The 23,348-nt window shown below is 53.4% G+C and overlaps 1 protein-coding gene across 1 annotated transcript in view; it reads left to right on the forward strand.

Annotated features, from left to right (window-relative positions):
- Positions 1–15,372, forward strand: part of MLXIP (MLX interacting protein) — a 68,385-nt gene extending 53,013 nt beyond the window's left edge. Inside the window, exons 8-17 of the mRNA XM_025401850.1 lie at positions 121–212; positions 1,173–1,812; positions 3,211–3,332; positions 3,475–3,652; positions 5,475–5,596; positions 6,176–6,277; positions 6,406–6,533; positions 6,798–6,921; positions 8,939–9,068; positions 9,680–15,372. Of these exons, the coding sequence (XP_025257635.1) occupies positions 121–212; positions 1,173–1,812; positions 3,211–3,332; positions 3,475–3,652; positions 5,475–5,596; positions 6,176–6,277; positions 6,406–6,533; positions 6,798–6,921; positions 8,939–9,068; positions 9,680–9,801 (1,760 nt within the window). The 3' untranslated portion in view covers positions 9,802–15,372. The remainder of the gene's footprint in view (positions 1–120; positions 213–1,172; positions 1,813–3,210; positions 3,333–3,474; positions 3,653–5,474; positions 5,597–6,175; positions 6,278–6,405; positions 6,534–6,797; positions 6,922–8,938; positions 9,069–9,679) is intronic.
- The last annotated feature ends 7,976 nt before the right edge of the window (positions 15,373–23,348 follow it).

Below are 23,348 nucleotides of genomic sequence, written 5' to 3' on the forward strand. Positions count from 1 at the left end.
TTGGCCTCCCAAAGTGCTGGGATTATAGGCATGAGCCACCATGCCTGGCCCTGTTTGAGTCTTGATTCCAGCAAATGCTGGGCACACTGAGCTCAGAAGACCCCTGCTGTTGTTTTTCAGACCTCTTCTCTTCTAGCCGCTCCATTTTTGGCTCCATGCTACCTGCATCTGCCTCAGCACCTGTACCAGATCCCAACAACCCACCTGCACAGGTAGAGGAAGCTGGGGGATGGGTGGGGGGAGGGGCTGGCAGGCACAGGGCTACTCATCAAAGGTTTGCTGCTGGAGCAAGGCTAATGACATAGCCACACAGTCACCAGCAAAGCGTCAAGCGGTGCTACACCAGTGCTAATGTGCAGAGGCACAATTCCAGCCCTCTGACAGCATCCTTCAGCACCCATGGGTGGGAGACTCTGTCGGTCCAGGTATGCTCCTGCCTGAGTGCCAGGTAACCTATGTGCAGCTAGCTCTGCTCCGACTAATTAACATGGAATTAGCTAGACAGAGAAGAAAAGCATGGATTACTAATAAAAATATCTTCTGTATATTTCTTTCACGTTTTACTAAGCAATCCAAAAAGTTGCTTACAAGTGCTTGGGCTACAGAGCTGAGCGAGGTACCATTCTTTGTCCTTATGGAGCCGTCATGCTTATGCCCATGACCAGTTAGATACTGGTAAGCTGGCATCATCTTCAAACAGGCTCCAGGAAGAATTTCTACTGCAGAGACTGGGATCTGAACCATTCCTCGTAGCTTTTCTTATTTAGGAAGAGGTGGCCTGATGACCAGTTGACACGTGAAATTGTCCTCGGGGAGCCCTGAGCAGCTGCAGTCCAGGCTACCTCTGCTCAGTAACAGAAGATGGCAGAGACTTTGGGAGACTCTGCTGGACTCCAGAAACAAGATATTCCCAGGCTGCTAGCCAGCTGTGTGAGGGCCGTTGCCTTATCTGAGCTCTGAGTTACTTAGTTTTTAATGGAAACAAGACCCCCGCAGACACGCAGGGAAACACAAATCCCTGTCCCCAGATCAGCAGCCATGGGCATGGAGACATGGCCTTTGTGCCTCTGTCCTAGCGCCTGGCCTGTGTAGTTGGACTTGGCAGTGTGCAGCGCTAGAAAGGAATTGTCTGACCCCAGTGTTGCTTCCTGGCTCCTCTTTTCCTTTTTCAGGAGAGCGTCCTGCAGACCACCGCCCTCCCCACTGTGAGCCTGCCTGACAGCCTCATCGTGCCCGCCACCGCCCCGCCCCTGGCTCACGTGGACGGGCAGAGCTGTGAACACACCTCCCGGGCTGAGGACCCGTTTATCCAGCCCACGGACTTCGGTCCCTCAGAGCCACCACTGAGTGTCCCACAGCCCTTCCTCCCCGTCTTCACCATGCCCCTGCTGTCTCCCAGCCCCGCTCCACCACCTGTCTCCCCCGTGTTACCGTTAGTTCCTCCTCCTGCCACTGCCCTGAACCCCCCAGCTCCACCCACCTTCCACCAGCCACAGAAGTTTGCTGGAGTGAGCAAAGTGCCGTCTGTCATCACCCACACGGCCTCCGCCACCCTCACCCATGACGCCTCTGCCACCACCTTCAGCCAGAGTCAGGGCCTTGTGATCACCACCCATCACCCTGCTCCATCAGCGGCCCCCTGTGGACTGGCACTGTCTCCTGTCCCCCGGCCTCCCCAGCCACGGTTAACTTTTGTGCACCCCAAACCTGTATCCTTGACTGGGGGCAGGCCTAAGCAGCCCCACAAAATAGTGCCTGCTCCCAAACCAGAGCCCGTGTCCTTGGTGTTGAAGAACACCTGCATCACCCCAGGTGAGCCAGGTGGGGGAACTCGGTGTGGGGCTCCCCCTGACCCAGAGCAGAGGGATGTTTTCCCATCCCAAAGGCTTTCAAACTTGTGACCACCACCCCCACCCTGGTGTGCACATGTGCGCGCATGCACACACAACCACTTAAATGAAACAAAAGTGGCATTAAATAATACATGTCCATGATCTAGTCCATTTTCTATGCTCTATCTTTTTTTGGTTTTTTTTGTTTGTTTTTTTTTTTGAGACAGAGTCTTGCTCTGTCACCCAGGCTGGAGTGCAGTGGCATAATCTTGGCTCACTGCAACCTCCCCGTCCTGGGTTCAAGCGATTCTCCTGCCTCAGCCTCCCGAGTAGCTGGTATTACAGGTGTGTACCACCATACTCGGCTAATTTTTGTTTGTTTGTTTGTTTGTTTTTTGAGACAGAGTCTCATTCTGTCGCCCAGCTCTAGTGTAGTGGTGTGATCTCGGCTCACTGCAACCTTCGCCTCCCGGGTTCAAGCGATTCTACTGCCTCAGCCTCTTGAGTAGCTGGGATTATAGGCACCCATCACTACGTCCAGCTAATTTTTTGTATTTTTAGTAGAGACAGGGCATCACCATGTTGGCCAGGCTGGTCTTGAACTCCTGACCTTGTGATTCACCCTCCTCAGCCTCCCAAAGTGCTGGGATTACAGGCATGAGCTACCACGCCCAGTCCATTTTTTTAAATTTTTAGTAGAGATGAGGTTTCATCATGTTGGCCAGACTGGTCTCGAACTCCTGATCTCAGGTGATCTGCCCACCTCGGCCTCCCAAAGTGCTAGGATTACAGGTGTGAGCCACCGCACGCAGTCTCTATTCTCTTTTTTTTCTTTTTTTTTTTTTTTGAGATGGAGTTTCACTGTTGTCGCCACGACTGGAGTGCAATGGCGCAATCTTGGCTCACTGCAACCTCCGCCTCCCGGGTTCAAGTGATTCTCCTGTCTCGGCCTCCTGAGTAGCTGGGATTACAGGCGTGTGCCACCACACCTGGCTACTTTTGTATTTTTAGTAGAGACGGGGTTTTACCATGTTGGCCAGGCTGATCTCGAACTCCTGACCTCAGGTGATCCACCCACCTCGGCCTCCCAAAGTGCTGGGATTACAGGTGTGAGCCACAGCACCCAGCCTGTCTATCTTTTTTTAAAGTTAGTCACAACCTACAATGTGAAAACACACGGTCCTGGCTATCTCTTTACTGGTTCTATAACGTATCTCCTTCAAGAAGTCACACAAAGTTTTAGGTGCCTTGGTGCCTTCGTCTTCCTGTCCCCTGCAGTTGGAAACAAGCTGTCTCACTGGCAGAGAGGCAGCCTCTGCAGGGTGGGCCAAGCCCTGTGGCCCAGGGCTGCACCTGAACCTCCTCCTTGTCCTGGCAGCTGCCTTTTCAGGCCAACCACAAGCGGTGATCATGACGTCAGGGCCTCTGAAGAGAGAAGGGATGTTGGCCTCCACGGTGTCCCAGTCCAATGTGGTCATCGCACCTGCTGCCATCGCCAGGGTGAGGAGGGCCCTGGACAGACCCGCAGTGTCCTTCTCACCCGGAGCACCCTGTTCCTGGGCAGCCCTCACCTGAGACGATGGGTGTGCCGCCCTGCTGTGCATCAGCGGTTGGGGGTGACCTCGCTCCCATGTCACTGCAGGCTCCTGGGGTCCCGGAGTTCCACAGCAGCATCCTGGTGACAGATCTTGGCCATGGCACGAACAGCCCGCCTGCCCCCATCTCCCGGCTCTTCCCGAGCACAGCGCAAGACCCCCTGGGGAAGGGCGAGCAGGTCCAGCTGCATGGGGGCAGCCCCCAGGTCACTGTCACAGGGCCCAGTGAGTGTTCACTCAGCGGGATGGTTGGGACATCACAAGGGAAGTAACTGGGCCTGCTGTGGATCATGGGGGGCGCTTGCTGGGTCCTCAGGACGGAGCCTGGGCTTAGAACACGCAGTGAGGTCTTGTAAGCCTGCCAATAACACAGTCTGGGAACATGCTCTGTGGGTGGCAGGATGACCTGTGGTGGCACTGGCAGGGCGAAAAGTAATGGGCACGTGGCCGTGTAGGTGACCAGTGTGCTCTGGGAGTCCCAGCTGACTGCCCACGAAGGCCTGGCACTGAGCTGCTGTTCTCACCCAGAGAAGGGATTGAGGAGCCCTGGGGTTCCTGTCTCTGGGAACTTCAGCCTGGGGTTGCTGTGGCCACAGAAGCCACCCAGCCTCATCTGGGCACCAACATGGCCTTCCCCAGCAGGTCTCAGCACTACAGGTCTGTGCCCCATGCCCACTCTTGGGCCATCCAGGGGTGAGACAGTCAGAGCAGGACTGATTTTGCCCAGGGACATCTGAGGAGCCAGCAGGCCAGGTCAGGGATGAATGGTTTGCCCGAGGCTGTGCTGCTGGTAGAGGGTGTAAGCAGATGGGGCCCCTTCCCTCAAATGCCTGCTGTGCCAGGAAGGGAAATGGAAATGGCCTTTTTTCTTAAATAAAAGCATGGTGTAGGCCGGGTGCAGTAGCTCATGCCTGTACGCCCAACACTTTGGGAGGCTAAGGCAAGTGGATCACTTGAGGTCAGGAGTTCAAGACCAGCCCGACCAACATGGCGAAAAATAAAAATAAATTTTTTTTTGTCCCTACCTAATAATAATAATAATAATAACAACAACAACAGGGCTAGTGGCATGCACCTGTAGTCCCAGCTACTCAGGAGACAGAGATGGGAGAATCACTTGAACCCAGGAGGTGGCGGTTAAAGTGAGCTGAGATGGAGTCACTGTACTCCAGCCTGGACGGCAGAGCGAGACTCCGTTTTAAACAAACAAAAGCATGGTGTAGCTGCTCCTGGAACTCTGTGAGCGAAGAGTTGTCTCCCTCCTCAGGAAGACACGAATGAGGGAGGGTCTCTGACTTAGCGGGCTCGGCCAGCAGGGGCCTTTTCCAAGGACAGGCTTTGGAGAATAAGGACTCTTCAGTCTGGAAAGACAAAAACACAGGAGAGTTGGGAGTCAGGCCCCTCAAATAATCGAGGGAGAGGTTAAGGCCAACCATTGCCTTGGTCTCCGGAGTCTCAGAACACAGAACTTAGAGCCTGCTGTACAGCTTCACGGGGAGTTTGGGGAAAATAATCCAACAGAGAGGAAAGGAAGCTGAGGCATTTGTTACAGTGAAGCGGGATGGGCCAAGAAGGCCGAGTCCACCTGGGGCCAAGCGCGGTCGCTCACTCCTCTAATCCCAGCACTTTGGGAGGCTGAGGCAGGTGGATCGCTTGAGCCCAGGAGATTGAGACCGGCCTGGACAATATAGTGAGATCTTGGCTCTATTAAAAATGTTTTTTAATTTAAAAATATAATAATAATAAGGAGCCCACCTGTGAAATATCTCCTAAAGTGACACCAGTGACTGGAACACGTCACACAGGGTGGCTCCATCGTGTTCTGTGTGGGTTAAGGGTGTTTTTGTTGTTGTTATGAATTTAAAATTTCTGGGGAGTGAATAAGAAAAATCTAAGGAAGCATGTGTGTGCAGTTTAAAGAACCAAGTGCAGCACATGGGTAGCAGCAAGCACCTCATAACCCTGCAGAGACCCCGGGCTGCCTCCTGGTGGCTTTGAGGGGCCAGGGCTCCGTCCCCCGTCCCTCAGAGGAGTCTGTCCTTACCAGGTCGGGACTGCCCAAACTCAGGGCAGGCCTCTCCATGTGCATCGGAGCAGAGCCCCAGTCCTCAGTCTCCCCAGAACAACTGCTCAGGGAAATCCGACCCCAAAAATGTGGCTGCACTAAAGGTACCGCATGTCTCTCTTGGGTCTTGGTTCCCTTGGGAGGAGGGGAGAGGAGTGCAGAAGGACATCAAGGAGCTGTATCTGTCTGGAAGGGAGACCTCAGACCCAGCCAGAGCTGCCCAGGCAGGGGTGGATCAGAAATGGGCTTCTCCTTGCCCCATCCCACAAACCAGCCCTGTGGGGACGGTGAGCCCGCTGGAGGCTTCTGGGTGGGCCCCAAGCCCGGGAACCAATGCTGAGTCCACGTAGTGTGGCAGGTACCGCATAAGTTGCAGGAAGGGTGTGGCCACCACCAAGGCTGGCTGGGTGGGGAAGGCAGGGCTTGCAGCACCTGGGATGCACCCGTGCAGCCCTGAGGTTCCCAGCCCTGGCTGTGCTCCGTTCTGCAGAGCAGGTTTTCTATGGTTCCCCGTCTTGTCCCCGCGGCTCCTCATTGGAGCCTTCAGCTTCTTGTCATGCCCTCTTCCCACGTAGCTCTCTAGCCCTGGCCCTTGGGCACCCAGCATCAGCGTAGGGAGTGAGGAGGGGTGGGCAGTGTGCCTGCAATGTGCCTGTCTCAGTGACCAGTGGGTTCTCCAGCAGAACCGGCAGATGAAGCACATCTCAGCTGAGCAGAAAAGGCGCTTCAACATCAAGATGTGCTTCGACATGCTCAACAGCCTCATCTCCAACAATTCCAAGCTGGTGAGTTGCCAAGAGTGTGGGCCGTGGCAGGGCAGGGGAGCTGGCAAGACGTGCTCCCTGCGTGGTCATTGCTGGTGGCAGGCCTGCTGGCTGTGGGTGCCGCCTCCAGCCACCTGCCCCTTCTGCAGACCAGTCACGCCATCACACTGCAGAAGACCGTGGAGTACATCACCAAGCTGCAGCAGGAGAGGGGCCAGATGCAGGAGGAGGCCCGGCGACTTCGGGAGGAGATCGAGGAGCTCAATGCCACCATCATGTGAGCTTCTGGGCCTTGGGGCTCCAACCAGGCACCCCAACCCCACGCAGGGCCTGCCTCAGAGGTGGTGGGACCCTGTGGCCTCATCACTGGTCGATGTCTCTTTGCTGCAGTAGTTCTGCTCTTTGTCACCCTCCTACCACAGACCTCTCTTCTCTGTGCCTGGCTGCAGCACGGCACTGGGCCAGCCCTGTCCATCTTGTGTCCCAAGGTCCTTATTGGCCACTGGCTGCTCCACAGCTCCCACGGCTCCTGTCATTTCAGCTCCTGCCAGCAGCTGCTCCCTGCCACAGGAGTCCCCGTCACCCGGCGCCAGTTTGATCACATGAGAGACATGTTTGACGAATACGTGAAAAGCCGGACCTTGCAGAATTGGAAGTTCTGGATTGTATCTTTGGGTTTTCTTTTTGCTCTTCCCCGCCCTCAGCCAATGCACTGAAGCCACAGACCTTGGCACTGTAGTTACTTTAGAAAGACTCTTTAAATGCCTGTCAGCGAGCTCCTCACGACAGGCAGTGCTAGTGTCTATCTCGGGAGAGAGTGGTCCGGCCTGGCCTGCTGTGTGGGCTGGAGCTGCTGATGGGGCTTCAGGGTGCTTTGCAGGAAGGGCTAAGGAGGCAGAACGGTGGGCTTCGCTCTCTAGGTCCTTAAGAAATCAGGACAATTCTAAAGCCACTTGCAGAAGGTGCAGGGGAAGGAGGAGTGGTCCCACAAAGCCTGGCAGCCAGCTTGGTCCTTGAAGCCAGAGGGAGGGTGAGTGCCACCCCTGCTGTGACAGGCGGAAACCAGGACTCCCTCCACCGAGTGGCAGAGCCCAGTCTGAAGCCTGATGGAGCATGTCCACCTCTGTCCACCTCTGGGGGCTCTTGGGCCAAGGCCACCCTGCACTTGGCCTTCCAGGTGGCAGCATGGCTCTTACGGGGAGTGGTTCCTGCCTGGTCACTCCCCACCCTGCCACTGCTCTGTCTCTGAGTAAACAGTCAGCACATGTGTTGGGTTGGCCGTGGCATTGAGGCTTGGGTCTGACAGTCAGAGGTGACGGTCGTGCGGGAGGAGAGAATCCCAGTTGCAGCTGTCGGGCAGGGCAGGCACAGCACCTGTGTGTGCGGGAAGCGGCAGGTGTTTTTGTTTGTATCTTTTTTTCCGCTGAGACAGGGTCTCACTCTGTCACCCAAGCTGGAGTGTAGTGGTGCAGTTACAGCTCACTGCAGCCTTCACCTTCCCAGACTCAAGTGATCATCCTGCCTCAGCCTCCTGAGTAGCTGGAACTACAGGCTCACGCTACTATGACCGGCTAATTTTTGTATTTTTAATGGAGATGGGGTTTCACCATTTTGGCCAGGCTGGCCTCGAACTCCTGACCTCAGGTGATCCCCCCGGTCTTGGCCTCCCAAAGTGCTGGGATTACAGGTGTGAGCCACCATGCCCGGCCATAAGAGGCAGTTTTTAAATGAACAGGTGACAGCCTCCAGCTCTGATTCCCTGTGTTGCTGTTTTACTGCCTGCCCTGGTCCTGATCCCTGTCATTAATAGAGCTGGGTGGCATCTGGAATGAACTGGAGCCTCTTTGATGAAATGGCACACTCCCCATCATCAGGCTGGGGTGGGGGAACTGTGGGCGCCGTCCTGATCAAAGTCCAAGAGGAAACATGCCTCAGGCCTTCACTAAGATGGTGTAGGAGACTGGCATGCATTTTTGCATTTAACACAGAAGGCAAACACCACTTTCAGGCAGATGGCTCCTGCCTTTATTTATTATTATTTTTGAGAACACAGTCTTGCTCTGTCGCCCAGGCTAGGGTGCAGTGGCACAATCTCAGCTCACTGCAACCTCCGCTTCCTGGGTTCAAGTGATTCTCCTGCCTCAGCCTCCCAAATAGCTGGGATTATAGGCACCCACCACCATGCCAGGCTAATTTTTGTATTATTAGTAGAGACAGGGTTTCACCAAGTTGGCCAGGCTGGTCTCAAACTCCTGACCTCAAGTGATCCACCCACTTCAGCCTCCCAAAGTGCTGGGATTACAGGCGTGAGCCACCGTGCCCGGTTGGCTTCTGCCTTTCCACCTGTTCTGTGCTTCTGATGTTCCTGCCACTGTATGTAAGAATGATTTTGATCACGTGGTTGTGCTAGGACCTGTTCCAGACTAGAGACCTTCTGTGTCCCTGCCCCCTGCCCGCTTGGTGTTCGGCCCTGTTGTCCAGATACAGTTAGAGCAGAGTGTTTTCGTGAAGTGGAAGACATACCTTGCCTAGAGATCGCTCCCCCTTTTCCCCAGTGATCCATTCTCTGTGGGCAGGTGCTTTCCAGCCCCGGGGGAAAGGAGTAGGCCAGCCCGGCCACCTTCAGGTCTGCAGTCCCCAGCCCTTCTCTGTGCCTGCCTTTTCTTTAACCACACACTGCAGTTCAGCATAATTATCAAGCCGCTGTTTGAGTCATTCAAGGGCATGGTGTCCACCAGCAGCCTGGAGGAGCTGCACCGGACGGCGCTGTCCTGGCTGGACCAGCACTGCTCCCTGCCCGTCCTCAGGCCAAGTGAGTGGGGCAGTGCCAGGGTGAGGGGCTTCATGCTAGTCCTGGAGGGAGGACGGCCCCAGGCTGAGGACAGTGTTTGCCAGACTCCATTGCAGGCAACCAGGTGGGGCCGGGGCAGGGGCACAATGCTGTCCAGGAGGCCCTCAGTCAGGAGCGTCCAGTGGGGGCGGGAGGCTCCTGCCCTCCCATGTCTCCCAGCCTGCTCAGACCCAGCTTGCATGGATCGAGTGCCCACTATTTGCCAGGCCCTGTATCAGGTGCCTTCAAGTGTGTTTTCTTGTGTAATTCTTATAATAACAAGCAAAGATGATCCTGTATGTTAAGGTTATAGAAGCTTAATATCAGAACAGCTGGCAGTCCCGTGGCACCAGGAACAGCATAGGATGCTCTGCCTACGGCAGCTCCTGCTAGGATTTGGGGAGGCTTCTGGAGGCAGAGGGGTGAGTGCCCAGGTCTTGGCATAGGCCCCCAGCACTCCTCCCTGCAGTCCAGAGCGGCTGCCACTTGCCCCATGTCTGAGCATTCCCACATGGGTTGTAGGTACGAAACCGGGTGTGTGGTGTGTGGTGGTTCTGTGTCACTGCCCGTGTCTGACCCTTTCTGTCTTGCAGTGGTGTTGAACACGCTGCGGCAGCTGAGCACCTCCACCTCCATCCTCACAGACCCGGCACAGCTGCCGGAGCAGGCATCCAAGGCCGTCACCAGGATCAGCAAAAGATTGGGAGAGTCCTAGCTGCTTAGCTGGCATGCAGCCGCATGAGATGCCAGGAGACCCTTCCCTGCTCATGGAGAGTGGGCTGCGCCCCCCCCCAGCCCTTCCTGACGCTCAGCCTTGGGGCCTCTCTCCAACTCTGCTGGCCCACCGTGGCGTCGGGAGGCCATGCTCAGGTCTGAAGCAGGTTCGGGGCCTGCTGACAGCAATAGCCCGCCTTCGGGAACCCCTTGCTGTGAACTCTCTCACTCAGTGACCTCAGTCACCAACCTCTTCTGCCCTTGGGGCAGCCCGGACAAAAGGGAAGTGCTGGCCGTGCTGGTCCTGCCCTGCTGGTGGCCTGCCAGGGCTGGCGCCAGTGAGCAGAAGCGATGGGATGAGGGTGACAGGGCCTGTTCCTGTCCTGAGGCCCAGCCTTGTCCCTCCTGCCACGTCCTGTCTACATGCATGCCTCTGCCTGATGCCCTGCTCCACTCTCTGGCCTGCCCGTGGGGCAGTCGGAAGGCATCTTTCTTTCTCCCCTCAACTCTTGACAATGCCTGGCCCTTGTGGATGGACTTGGGCTTCTATTCAGGCTTATGCATGGCAGGCTGCCAGGAGGAAGTGCCTTCTTCAGAGAGCCTCCAGGACACATGTGTGCAGAAACGGTGGATGTGGGACACACAGGACCAGAATGGAAGTGTGTGATGCACGGTGGCTGCTCTGGCTGAGAGGCCCTGCTGGGTGTGTTTCATCAGTCCCCTTTTAGCTCCACCTGACATTGCAGGATCCACAGGGACTCAGCCTAGGACTTTCTCGAATGTCACCTCACTACCATGGCCCTTCTGCCATTCTTCTCTACTTGTCTCCAGCTGCAGCTGTTAACAGGTCAAGCGTGTCCAGTGGGAACTTAGAACCCTGAAGTTCTAGTGTCCGAAAGATCAGACTCCATGTCCTGCTGTCAGCCTTGTCATCTTGTCTGATGTCTTTCAGCTGGGTTCCCCAAACCAGGACAGTTCTCAGACCAAGGATGCCCCCACACTCAAGTCTGTCCTGTCTTGTGTTTGGAGAAGGAAACAATGTTGGCGGGCAGCACTCTGCGGTGGTCAGCCCTCAGAGCTGTCTCTAGGCATCTCTCAGATCAGACAGCAAAGAATCTACCCAGATCAGGGCTGGGTGGAGGCGTGGCTGGGCTGGGGGCCATTTTGAGCCTGCAGCGGGAGGTTGGCCCAGCCTCAGTCCTTGCCCTTTTCCGGCTACCTCTGCAGGGAGCTGCAGGGGCAGGCACTCTCTTCAGCACTCAGGAAGCCCGGCTGAGGGTACCTCCTCGTGGAAAGAACGCACTTTAAAGCTCTGCTGAGGGGTTCGGAGCCCAGGCTTTCAGGCGACTTCTGCCCTCTCTGCCTCTCTTCACCCTCCCTCTCTGCCTGCAGGGCCTGGGAAGGGCTTTGAGGGAGCCTGAGAGCCGTGTGAAGAGGGGCACCCCGGGCTGTCCCCGAAGTTTAGATCCAGTGGGAGGTTCTCCCTGGCTCCTGCAGGCCTGCAGGGGTCTCTCCCCAGTTCAGGCCCCCGGCCAACCGCCTGCCCCCTTATCTGTGCTTCAGCCTTGCACAAAAGCAGCTTGGTGACACCACTCAGCCACTCAGAGCATGTGTTTACAGGCTTTCCAGATCACCTTCCTTTGGGGTGAACATAAGATGAGGCTGGTCTGGTCCTTGGAATTTCCCCTGGGAAATGGTAACAGACTCCATCCTTGACCCGGGGATAAGCATGAAGGCAATGTCCCAAAGGCAGAGGCCACGGTGGTAGGAATTCCACCAAGGCCAGAAGGGAAAAAGGAAGAGGCCACCGTGTCCAGCTGTGTGGGCCCTGGGGAGGGTCATGAGTGCAGCCCCTCTCCACTTCCGTGCCTTTGTAAAACGTGTAGATAACCGCAGTGGTTGGCTGAGCCAAGAACTCTCCTAAGTCAGTGGCTTTCTCTCCACCCCTTGCTGGGGATTCATTCTTTTTAAACTCTGTGGGATATAAAATTGGCCTCCTGCTGCTTCGGCCTACCTCTCCCTCTGCTGACTTAATGTCATGATTCTGTTTCTTCAGGTATTTAAGGCTGTTAGGTTGTGTGAGCCTTGAAGGGTGTGTGTGTGTCCCAGCAACTGTCCACTGTCCGGGAGATGCATGTCTTTGTATTGGAGATATTTCTGTAACTCATTCTCTTGGTGCTCACGATTGCCATGACCATAGGGCCACAGTGCCGTATCTCTGCTGCAGACATGATTGTTTCTTGTTCTAGAGGTTTTCTTGTTTTCAAATCTTGCCTGATGAATCCAGCCAGACCAAGGGGCCTAGATTTGACCTCTGTCCTGGGCTCCTGGGCCAGGTGCAGGGACATCTGAGGCTACTCTGCTGGCCGCCTCCAGTGGGAGCTGACCTCAGGGTGGGCTTTGTTTACACTCATTTTCACCCTGATTCTTGCCCCCACTTTCATAAAAGAAATTTCAAAATGCTGACGCTTTGGAGAGTAAGAAAATCAATCTTGGCTGGGCGCGGAGGCTCCTGCCTGTGATCCCAGCACTTTGGGAGGCTGAGGCTGGAGGATCACTTGAGCTCAGGAGTTGGAGACCAACCCTAGCAACATAACAAGATCCTGTCTCTACAAAACAAAATTTAAATTAGCCGGGTGGGTGTGGCAGTGAGTGCCTGTGGTCCCAGCTACTTGGGGCTGAGGCTGGAGGATTACTTGAGCCTAGAAGTTGCAGTGAGCTATGATCATGCCACACTGTACTCCAGCCTGGACTGACAGAGTAAAACCCTGTCTCTAAATAAAAGAAAACAGAGGCCGAATGCGGTGATTCACACCTGTAATCTGAGCCCTTTGGGAGGCCAAAGTGGGTGGATCACCTGAGGTCAGTCCAGAGTTCACAACCAGCCTGACCAACATGGTGAAACCCTGTCTCTTCTAAAAATACAAAACATTAGCGGGGTGTGGTGGTGCACGCCTGTAATCCCAGCTACTGGGGAGGCTGAGTCAGGAGAATCACTTGAACCTGGGAGGCGGAGGTTGCAGTGAGCCGAGATTACACCACTGCACTCCAGCCTGGGTGACAGAGCGAAACCCTATCTCAAAAAAAAAAAGAAAGAAAAAAATAGAAAATCCAAAAAGAAAAACCAAAAGTCCTGCTGGAATCCCTGGCGGGTTTCTGAGAAATCACCCTGTGCTGTCAGCCCCTGCCCTGCACTGCTGCCTTCCGTGGTGGGTTGGGAGACCCCAGAGCAGGGCAGGCGATACTGAGGGCCTTTCTTGGAGTTGGCCGGCAGGCCACACAGCATCCGGCACCCTGGGTGGGCTGGCTGGCCACCTTCTTAGGACGTCTCTACTTTGGAGGATTTTACTGCAGGAAGCAGCGGCAGTGCTGGCCATTGGTGCTGATGACAACATTGGGTTTGGTTGAGGGGAAGGGGCTGGAAAGCAGCAGGCCTCCCAGTGCTGCACATGGTCCCGGAGCCGTCGGCCAGGGGAATGGGGTCAGTGGTCAGCCAGCCCTCCCATTTCCTGCCTATGGGCCCTGACCACACTCCCTTTTCTAGAAGTCAATCCTAAGGTTTCTCTGCTCTGGCTAAGAGGGATGTAAATTTGGATTCTTGGAGGGCATCACACCCCCAGTCCCTGCCCAGATAAAGTGGCACAGTGGCATGCGGCACCTCTTTCTGTTGCTGGGGTGGGGGGCTCACACACCCACCTCATCTCTGTGTGGAGCTGTGACCGGCCCCGCCAGCAGCTGGAGTACAGGTAAGGGTCTCTCTCAGAGGGGAGCTGTAGCCGGGAACTGGCAAGGCCCCTTCCTGCAAGGCCCTAGCTGGCCTCTGGGTGAACCTGAGGTGGCAGGTTCAAGTTTTCAAGATGGTGAGGTCTTGTCTGCTGGACAGGACATTATGCTCTCAGAACTCGTGGGAGTGGAGCTGGGCCTGTCCTGGGCCAGTGGACCCCTGTGTGGGGGGGATTTGGGGTGCTACGGGCCTGATTCTGCACTGGCAGATGGACTTTGCTTTAATCCAGCTCTTTCCTTACCCTGGCTCTGACGTGGGAAGGCTTGGAGGGCCCCTCTCATCACCCCTGTTGGCCCTCAGCTGTCCCTTTCCTTTGTCGCCTGGCTCCTGCCTGGCCTGCCTGAGGCCTCCTAGCAGGCACCCTGGGTGTGAGTTGAGCCTCTCTCTTTTCCCTCTGATGGGAAAGTGGCCTTTCCCTTGACACCTGCTCCCTGGCCCCAGAGGAACCCACCCGTTTTGGAGCTCAGCTTGGCCCAGCATTTCCTTGGGGAAGGGAAAGGAGAGCTGGACAGCATGATCCAGGCAGGCAGCGTGTGCAGTGGTGGCCGGCCAGGGTGCCACAGATGTACGGAGATGTGGCGTGTGGCTCCGGGCCCTCAACATCTCTGCTTTGGAGGATTTTACCTTGTCTGCACACCTGTCAGGGGAGAGGGGACGGCAAGGTGGGAGGTTGAAGAGCTTTGAGGCTCAGCAGCATGTTTGTGGCATTCGGTGGACTCCGTGGCCTTGGGCAGCTGGACAGGTTTTTGTGATGTGAGGGACATACATGGGGCACATGGGAAGCTTGACCAGGGCTCCAGGAACGCTGACAAAGCGTTTTAGGACCCCCACCCCCATGCCTGTACCAGGGCTGGCCTCCAGAGTGGGTGAAGACAGAGCAGCTGTGGGCTTTTCTTTCTGAGGTCTTGGCCCGCCCTGGCTACCGCGTGGGACTCTTTGCTTGTCAGGGCTTGCAAAAAATCAACCTTCGAGAAAGAAAAGGGAACTCTTCACGTTGAATGTTGACTCTGTGTGTGTGTGTGTGTGTGTGTGTGTGTGTGAGAGAGAGAGAGAGAGAGTGCGCATGCGCGTGTGCACTTGCACAAGCTTGCGTGTCCGTGTTTACTTCATGGAATTTTGTTTTTGTGAAATCCCCCTCCAATCATGTGTCAGAATTTACCTCCATGCCCCAGTCACACTGTTGGTTCTGCTCTCTGAACCCGGGTGTAGCTCATTTGAAGGACTCTCTTCTGTGTTTCCTAACAGTTATTTGGTGGTCTCAAGAGTTGAGGTTGTGGAGGGTTGGGAGAAACTGAAATTCTATACATTTCCATAGAGTTTACATCCTGCGGTTAAAAGGCAGGAAGGGCTCAGCCCGGGCCCCACAGCTCCACGCCGCCCCCCACGGGCCGCCCACAGTGCCCCCGTTTCTCCAGCTGAATCTTTTTCGAACAGCCCAGGAAAGGAAAGCGGGTTCGCTTGCTGATTTTGTTCATAGCGGAAGCACCATGTTCTGTTCCTTTTTTAGGTTCAGTTTGTTGTGTAAATGGCGGTTTTTTCTGGTGTGAGCTTTGGTGATTGTGGCAGGGCTCCTCTGAGGAGACGGTTCCACCTCGTGGTTTGAAGAACAAACCAGAGAAGAGTCTGGTTTGGCCAGAGGACCCCTCTGGCCCACGTCACCCTGAGTACGCCCCTCTGATGCTCTGCTGTCAAGAAGCACGTTTCCACCAGCTGTATTCAACACTACAATGCATTTTTAAAACTATATTTGCATCCAAGACAATAAAGAAACCTTATTTTTTTTGAAAAGCCTGTGATATGTGGCCTTAAATACTATCCTGTTGCGCAGTGGGAGAGATGGGAAAATGAAGAGATCTGAGCACAGGCCAGCTCGCTCCTTCTAATCTCGGGAGGTGTGATCAGCCTGGGATGGAGGCATCGGGTGGGAAAGAGGTCCAGGGTGGGAGGGCAATTCTGGAGGTTTGTCCAGAAAGTCAGTGCTCCTAAAGACAGGCCTCCCTGCAAAGGCTGATGAGAAAGGCCCAGTGTGGCAGGTTCTGCCTGTTTCCTCAGCAGGGGCTAGTGAGGCAGGCCACTGCTCCAGGCCGCACCCAGGTGGACAGAGCTCACTGGTGCCCCTGTAAACCTCTCATTTCCTCATCCAGGACTTGGGCAAACAGCACCAGGCCTGCACACTTGACAGTTTCACGTGAAATCACGTGTGTCTGCGTGTTCAGTAGCCCGTGGAGCTCTGTGCTTAGAGAGTGCAGTCATCAGCACAGCCAGCACTGGCCAAGCTCTGCAAGATCCTCAGTCACAGTGGGAGCCTCCAGGCACTGTGGTTCCCCTGCTTATTATTGACTCAATACCAGAGATGGGAAAGACTAGAAAACTGACCAGTAGAAATGTCCCTTTGTTCAGGTGCTGAGAAGGTTTGGCTCATCTCTGTTTCATGTAGAAGCTTTTCTCTGCCATTTTCCTGGGCCCCACACCCACCCATCTGGCCCCTTGTGCCTGGACAGGGTGACCCAGCAAGAAGAGCCAGCCCCACACAGAGCCGTGGGGTTGATTCACGAGATGACTGCCCAGATCTGGATCTCGATGTAGAATGCAGTGGGTTGATACACAAGCTCTTGTCTGATCAAACCTCCACGCCTCCCCTGAGGAGACACAAAGCAAGCCTGGGCCTTGAGAACCGGGGGTCCTCGAGAGAAAGTTGAACGTCTCACAGACTCCTTTGGGCTGGAAGGAACTCGGTTTCCACTGAGCTCAGCAACAAGTCTCTGTGTTAATGTTTTGAGCACAGCTCCATACCTACCTGGGATCCTAAAAGATGGTAGAGACGTGATTGGAGGAGAAAGCCGAGTTTTCTTTTGGGATGGGGAGGGAGTAGCAGCGACAGGAGCAGGATCCAGAGGGAGCGAGGCCGGTGCCCTGGAGTCCCGTTCCTTGATGTGCACTGGGCCCTGCTCAGGCTTAACGTTTGCGGCTGCTGCAGGGGCATGTACAGCTCTGCACAGTTCTCAAGGTGGTGGCGTGGTTAATTCCATTTACAGATAACCCAGAGTCATATCTGAGGTAGCAAGGCCACATGGGTCAGAGAAGCCTAACAGGGCTTTTCCATCTTGTAAGTGGCCTCTCCATCCACCACTCACCAAGCCCAAATCCAGAGAGTTATCCCTGATGTCCTTTCTCTCCCCTCCCAATACCAAGTCCTGCCAAGTTTCTCTTCTCAGTTTCTTCTAAATACATCATCCGCTTTTCTCCGTCCCCGCTGCCATCCCCCCCGTCCAAGCCACGCCATTGCCCAAGCAGCTCAAGTAGTGACCTCGTCTGTCCTCCACATCACAGCACGAGCTTTCAAAACCCCAAGTCTAGCCAGGTCGCTCTTCAATCCTTCCAGTGCTTTCCAGATAAAGTCCTGGGCCCTCATGGAAGCCCTTCCCCTGCTTTCTTTGCTGTTTTTTCGTTTTCTGAACACACCAGGTTTGGTTTGGTTTTGCTCTTTACAGTTTTCCCAAGGCCTGTCTCCTCTCTCCAAGCCCTTCTCCATCTCTACTCTTTTCCTTCAGGTCTTTCTTTAAACATCAAATCCTCAGAAACCAGCCTTCGTATGCCCTCCCCGCCACACAGGTGCACGCACACATGGAGTCTCGGAGCGGCTCTCAGGACACCGATCACGTTAAATTACTCAGTTTCTCTTCCCCACCAGATTCCGAGCTCACCAGGACCAGGGCCTGGTGCCCCCGTACCTCGCACAGACCTGGCAGGAAGCAGATATCCAGACAGCCAGGGGACAAACCCTCCCCAAGCTCACCCCACTCTAGCTGCCTCTGCCCACAGCTCTGGGAACTGGTGGGGCAGGGGAGGAAAGGGGATCAGAGGGGCAGGGTTGAGCGACAGTAGGCGTTGACGCTGAAGACTGTGTAGGTAATTTCAAAACTTCAACTTGAGTAATTGTAGCTGTAAGACTAATCTCTAAATGGCGTGAAAAGCATTTCATCTTGATGTGGACTCGATTCTGTAGAACATGGTTTCCTTTATTTTCGGTAAAGATCTGAAATTAGACTTGTATAGAGTGGTGTGATTGAACTTATCCTGAAGTTTAATGCATGTACTTTTTACCTTTTTAGTTCAGAAAATCTCCAGTACACACAGAAATGGAGAATAGTATAATGAGCTCCTTCGTCATAATGAATGCCCATCATCTACTTTAACAATGATCAACTCCGGGCCGATTTTGTTTTCTTCTGAGACCTCACACCCACCTCCATTATTTTGAAGCACATTCCAGACACCATATGGATTTCATCTGTTAAGTATGCCTTTTTTTTTTTTCTTTTTTCTTTTTCTTTTTTTTTTGAGACAGGGTCTCACTCTGTTGCCCAGGCTGGAGTACAATGGTGCAGTCTCAGCTCACTAAAACCTCTGCCTTCCTGGGTTCAAGCAATTCTCGTACCCCCTCCTCTCGAGTAGCTGGGACTACAGGTGCCTGCCACCAGGCCGGGCTGATTTTTATATTTTTAGTGGGACAGAATTTCACCATGTTGGCCAGCCTGGTCTCAAACTCCTGGCCTCAAGTGATCCACCCACCTCGGCCTTCCAAAGTGCTGGGATTACAGGCATGAGCCACCGCACCCGGCCGTAAGTATGCTTTTCAGTATGATTTCCAGAACTGCATATATACCTGCAAAGTTGGTCATTTAAAAGTTCCCAAAGGCTTTGTGAAAAGCAACAAAATGAGAAACCTGGGGAATGGGGCATTCTGATTGATCAGATTTTCTGTTTCACTGAAAGTCATTAGCTAGAAAACCCTTATTGTGTAGAGAGGGGAAAAGCTTTTTAAGATAACAGTCTACTCTCCTGCCTTAATGGGCTTGGTGCAGTGAGCAGTCTAATCTCTTCATCTAGTCTGACTGATTTTCACTCCTGGGGGAAGTACTGAACAGAGCTGGTTGGTTCCATTACAATTTTGCATTGGGGATGGGGCCTGAGTGATCAGGGATTAGCGGTCCTCCCCACCTGCCCCTGTCACCTGTCCCACAGCCCTGATTCCAACGTGTTGGTGTCTCCCAAGTTCCCAGCGCGACCCATCAGTGGACTATAGTGACGCTGTGTCAACTTTCCTGTATGTACTGAGATCTGTGTAAATTTCTCTAGTTTCTGTCCCTCCTTTCCCTAATACTTGCTGTATTACCAACTCTTCCTTTTTTATTCTCCTTTGACCAAAATGTGGGTACTGGCCTGGTGCAGTGGCTCATGCCTATAATCCCGGCACTTTGGGAGGCCAAGGCTGGCAGATCACTTGAGGTCAGGAGTTTGAGACCAGCCTGGCCAGCATGGTGAAACCCTATCTCTACTAAAAATACAAAAAATTAGTCAGGTATGGTGGCAGGCGCCTGTAGTCCCAGCTACTCAGGAAGCTGAGGCAGGAGAATTGCTTGAACCCGGGAAGTGGAGGTTGCAGTGACCCAAGATTGAGCCACTTCACTCCAGCCTGGCGACGGAGTGAGACTCCCTCTCAAAAACAAAAAAAAAAGTCCAGGCACGGTGGCTCACGCCTGTAATCCCAGCACTTTGGGAGGCTGAGGCGGGTGGATCATGAGGTCAGGAGTTCAAGACCAGCCTGACCAATATGGTGAAACCGCGTCTCTACTAAAAATACAAAAATTAGCTGGGCGCAGTGGCAAGTGCCTGTAATCTCAGCTACTCAGGAGGTTGAGGCAGTAGAATCACTTGAACCTGGGCAGCAGAGGTTGCAGTGAGCCAAGATCACATCACTGCACTCAAGCCTGAGTGACAGTGAGACTCTGCCTTAAAAAAAAAAAACAAAAAAACAAAAAAACAAAAAAACACCCACAAATTAGCCAGGTGTGGTGGCACACATTTAATAATCCCAGATACTTGGGAGGCTGGAGTGGGAGGATCACTTGAACCCGGGAGGCAGAGGTTGCAGTGAGCCAACACCGTGCCACTGCACTCCATTCTGGGCAACAGAGTAAGACTCCATTAAAAAAAAAAAAAAAAAAAAAAAAAGGGCTGGGCGCGGTGGCTCACATCTGTAATCCCAGCACTTTGGGTGGCCAAGGCGGGTGGATCACGAGGTCAGGAGATCAAGACCACGGTGAAACCCCATCTCTACTAAAAATACAAAATTAGCCGGGGTGGTGGCACATGCCTGTAATCCCAGCTACTCGGGGTGCTGAGGCAGGAGAATCACTTGAACCCGGGAAGCGGAGGTTGCCATGAGCCGAGATCACGCCATTGCACTCCAGCCTGGGCAAAAAGAGCGAAACTCTCAAAAAAACAAACAAACAAACAAAAAACAGTAGCTGGGCATGGTGGCGGGTGCCTGTCATCCCAGCTACTTAGGGTGCTGAGGCGGCAGAATTGCTTGAAACTGGAGGTGAAGGTTGCAGTGAGCTGAGATTGTGCTACTGCACTCCAGTCTGGGCGTCAAAGCGAGACTCTGCCTCAAAAAAAAAAAAAAAAAAAAACAAAAACCAGATGTGTGTACTGAAGGTTGTATTTTAATGAGGCTCAGAGAATACAACAGTGACTTCATTGTAAATGCATTAAAATCTTTGTTGATACCTGCGATCGGTGTGGTAGGTGGCTTCTGAGCAGAGATCCACCAGCAAAGGGGTTGGGGGCAGGCCGAGGAGGTAGAAGGCAGGGCTCCCATGCACAGTCCTTTAGGGAAGGGCAGACTTCACAGAAACAGTGGCCAAATCTCACATCTGCAGAGGTTTTGTCTTTTCCTGGACCATTCCCTTTGCTACCCCCTGGGGCTTGCTCTTGTCAGTTATCTCTTCTGTCCCTTGCATTTTTCTCCCTTTTCATCGACTCATTCCTCTCCATTCACAAGTTTCTCTTTCTCAAGTCTCTCTACCTCTAACTTACCTTACTTTCTATCTCTGTGCCCAAAACTTGTTCCTCCGCAAACATTCTGCACGCCAATAAACGGCACTGGCGTCTCCCCAACTGCTCCAGCCGGAAACTCAGACTTCACCCTGGCGTCTTCCTTTCCCTCTCTTCCCACGTTCAGCCTATTAGCAAGTCTCACCAATAACACCTCCGAAATACAGACGGCCCTAACTTAGGATTCCTTTTTTTTTTGAGATGGAGTCTCGCTCTGTAGCCCAGGCTGTAGTGCAGTGGCGTTATGTGAGCTCACTGCAACCTCCACCTCCTGGGTTCAAGCGATTCTCTTGCCTCAGCCTCCCTGGTAGCTGGGATTACAGGTGTACAGGTGCCCGCCTCCACGCCTGGCTAAATTTTGTATTTTTGGTAGAGACGGGGTTTCACCATAGTGGCCAGGCTGGTCTTGAATTCCTGACCTCAAGTGATCCACCCTCCTTGGCCTCCCAAAGTGCTAGGATTACAGGCGTGAGCCACCACGCCTGGCGATTTAGGATTTTTTGATTTTAGGATGGTGTAAAAGCAATACACACTCAGTAGAAACTGTACTTAAGATGTCGAATTTTGATCTTCTTCCAGGCTAGTGACATGCCATATGATCTCTTCGTGGTGCTGGGCAGTAGCGGTGAGCTGAATGAGGGCAGACAGGCAACACTCCTGCATCCTGGGCTGCCAGGCGCTTTTGCCCAACTGTAGGCTGCTGTGAGTGTTCCAAGCCCTTTTAAGGCAGGCTGGGCTGAGCTATGATCAGGAGGTTAGGTGTATTAAATGCATTTTTTTTTTTTTTTTTTTTTTTTTTTTTTTTGAGACGGAGTCTCGCTGTGTCACCCAGGCTGGAGTGCAGTGGCGCGATCTCGGCTCACTGCAAGCTCCGCCTCCCGGGTTTACGCCATTCTCCTGCCTCAGCCTCCGAGTAGCTCGGACTACAGGCGCCCGCCACCACGCCCGGCTAGTTTTTTTTTGTATTTTTTTAGTAGAGACGGGGTTTCACCATGTTAGCCAGGATGGTCTCGATCTCCTGACCTCGTGATCCACCCGCCTCGGCCTCCCAAAGTGCTGGGATTACAGGGTTGAGCCACCGCGCCCGGCCTTAAATGCATTTTTTACTTAACATTTTCAACTTACAGTGGATTTATTGGGACGTGACCCCATTGTAAGTCCAGGAACATCTGTAATCACAGACCCAGCCACCTTTCCCCATCCCCACTGCCATCACAATAACCCTCTTGCCTGGACAACTTGAATATTCATGTTGTTGTTGTTGTTATTGATGTTGTTTTGAGACACAGTTTCACTTTCTCACCCAGGCTGCAATGCAATGGCGCAATCTTGGCTCACAGCAACCTCCGCTTCCCAAGTTCAAGCGATTTTCGTGCCTCAGCCTCCTGAGTATCTGGGATTACAGGCATATGCCACCGCGCCTGGCTAATTTTTGTACTATTAGTAGAGATGGGGTTTTGCCATATTGGCCAGGCTGGTCTTGAACTCCTGACCCTCAAGTGATACGCCCAGCTTGGCCTCCCAAAGTGCTGGGATTACAGAAGTCAGCCACCCCGCCCGGCCTGTGTTTTGCCTCTTGCTGCTTTCAGTCAATTCTCTATATAGCTGGAATGGTCTTTTTAAAAGATGCTGCTTCAACTTCCAACGGCTTCCCATTACATTTAGAATGAAATCCAGAGTCCTCATTGTGAAGTGCTAGTCTCACGAGATATGGGTCCTGAGTGACGGCCTGGGTGACAGCTGTCCTGTGCCTGGAAGTCTTCTTCTATGAAGTGTGGATAATAATCACACCTCTCCCAGGATTCTTGGAAGAATCAAATTTGCTGAGTTTGTAGTCAGCACTATAAAGGCAGCAACTTTTCTTTTTCTTTTTGAGACGGAGTCTCACTCTGTCACCAGGCTGAAGTCTAGTAGCGTGATCTTGGCTCACTGCAACCCCCACCTCCCAGGTTCAAGTGATTCTCCTGCCTCAGCCTCCCAAGTAGCTGGGATTACAGGTGCGTGCCACAACACCCAGCTAATTTTTGTATTTTTAGTGGTGATGGGGTTTCACCATGTTGGCCAGGATGGTCTCGATCTTTTGACCTTGATCCCAAAGTGCTAGGATTACAGGCATAAGCCACTGCGCCTGGCCCAGCAGCAACTTTTCTTTTTTTTTTTTTTTTTTTTTTTTTGAGATGGAGTCTTGCTCTGTCAGCCGGGCTGGAGTACAGTGGCGTGATCTCAGCTCACTGCAAGCTCCGCCTCCCTGGTTCAAGCAATTCTCCTGCCTCAGCCTCCCAAGTAGCTGGGATTACAGACGCATGCCACCATGCCTGGCTAATTTTTTATATTTTGTTGTTAGAGACCGGGTTTCACTGTGCTGGCCAGGCTGGTCTCCAACTCCTGACCTCGTGATCCGCCCACCTTGGCCTCCCAAAGTGCTGGGATTACAGGCATGAGCCACCGTGCCCGGCTGCAATTTTCGTTATTCTTCATCTCTGTTTCCCCATTCCTGACAAAATGTCTCAGTTCATATGAAGACTGTCCGGCTCAGTCAGTAACACCCTGGCAGCATTTCTGAGTTTTCTTTCTTCACAGCAGCCTGCCCTGCCCTTCCCATTCATCGGATTTTGGGTGGTGAATTCTTTCTCCAAAATGTTGCTAACTGTGGTCCCATCCCATGCCGTGCACATAGCTGGTATAAGTCAGAATTCAGTTGCCTCCTAACAGAACTCTCCTAGCGCTGATCAAAAAAGATCACGAAACATCATCCTGCTTTCTAACACACATCCCTTTTTCTTTTTTCTTTTTTTTTGTAGAGATGGGGTCTTCCTATGTTGCTCAGGCTGGTCTCAAACTCTTGAGCTCAATCAGCCCACCCA

Source organism: Theropithecus gelada, chromosome 11 (assembly GCF_003255815.1).
Source record: "Theropithecus gelada isolate Dixy chromosome 11, Tgel_1.0, whole genome shotgun sequence".
Classification (NCBI taxonomy): Eukaryota; Metazoa; Chordata; class Mammalia; order Primates; family Cercopithecidae; genus Theropithecus; species Theropithecus gelada.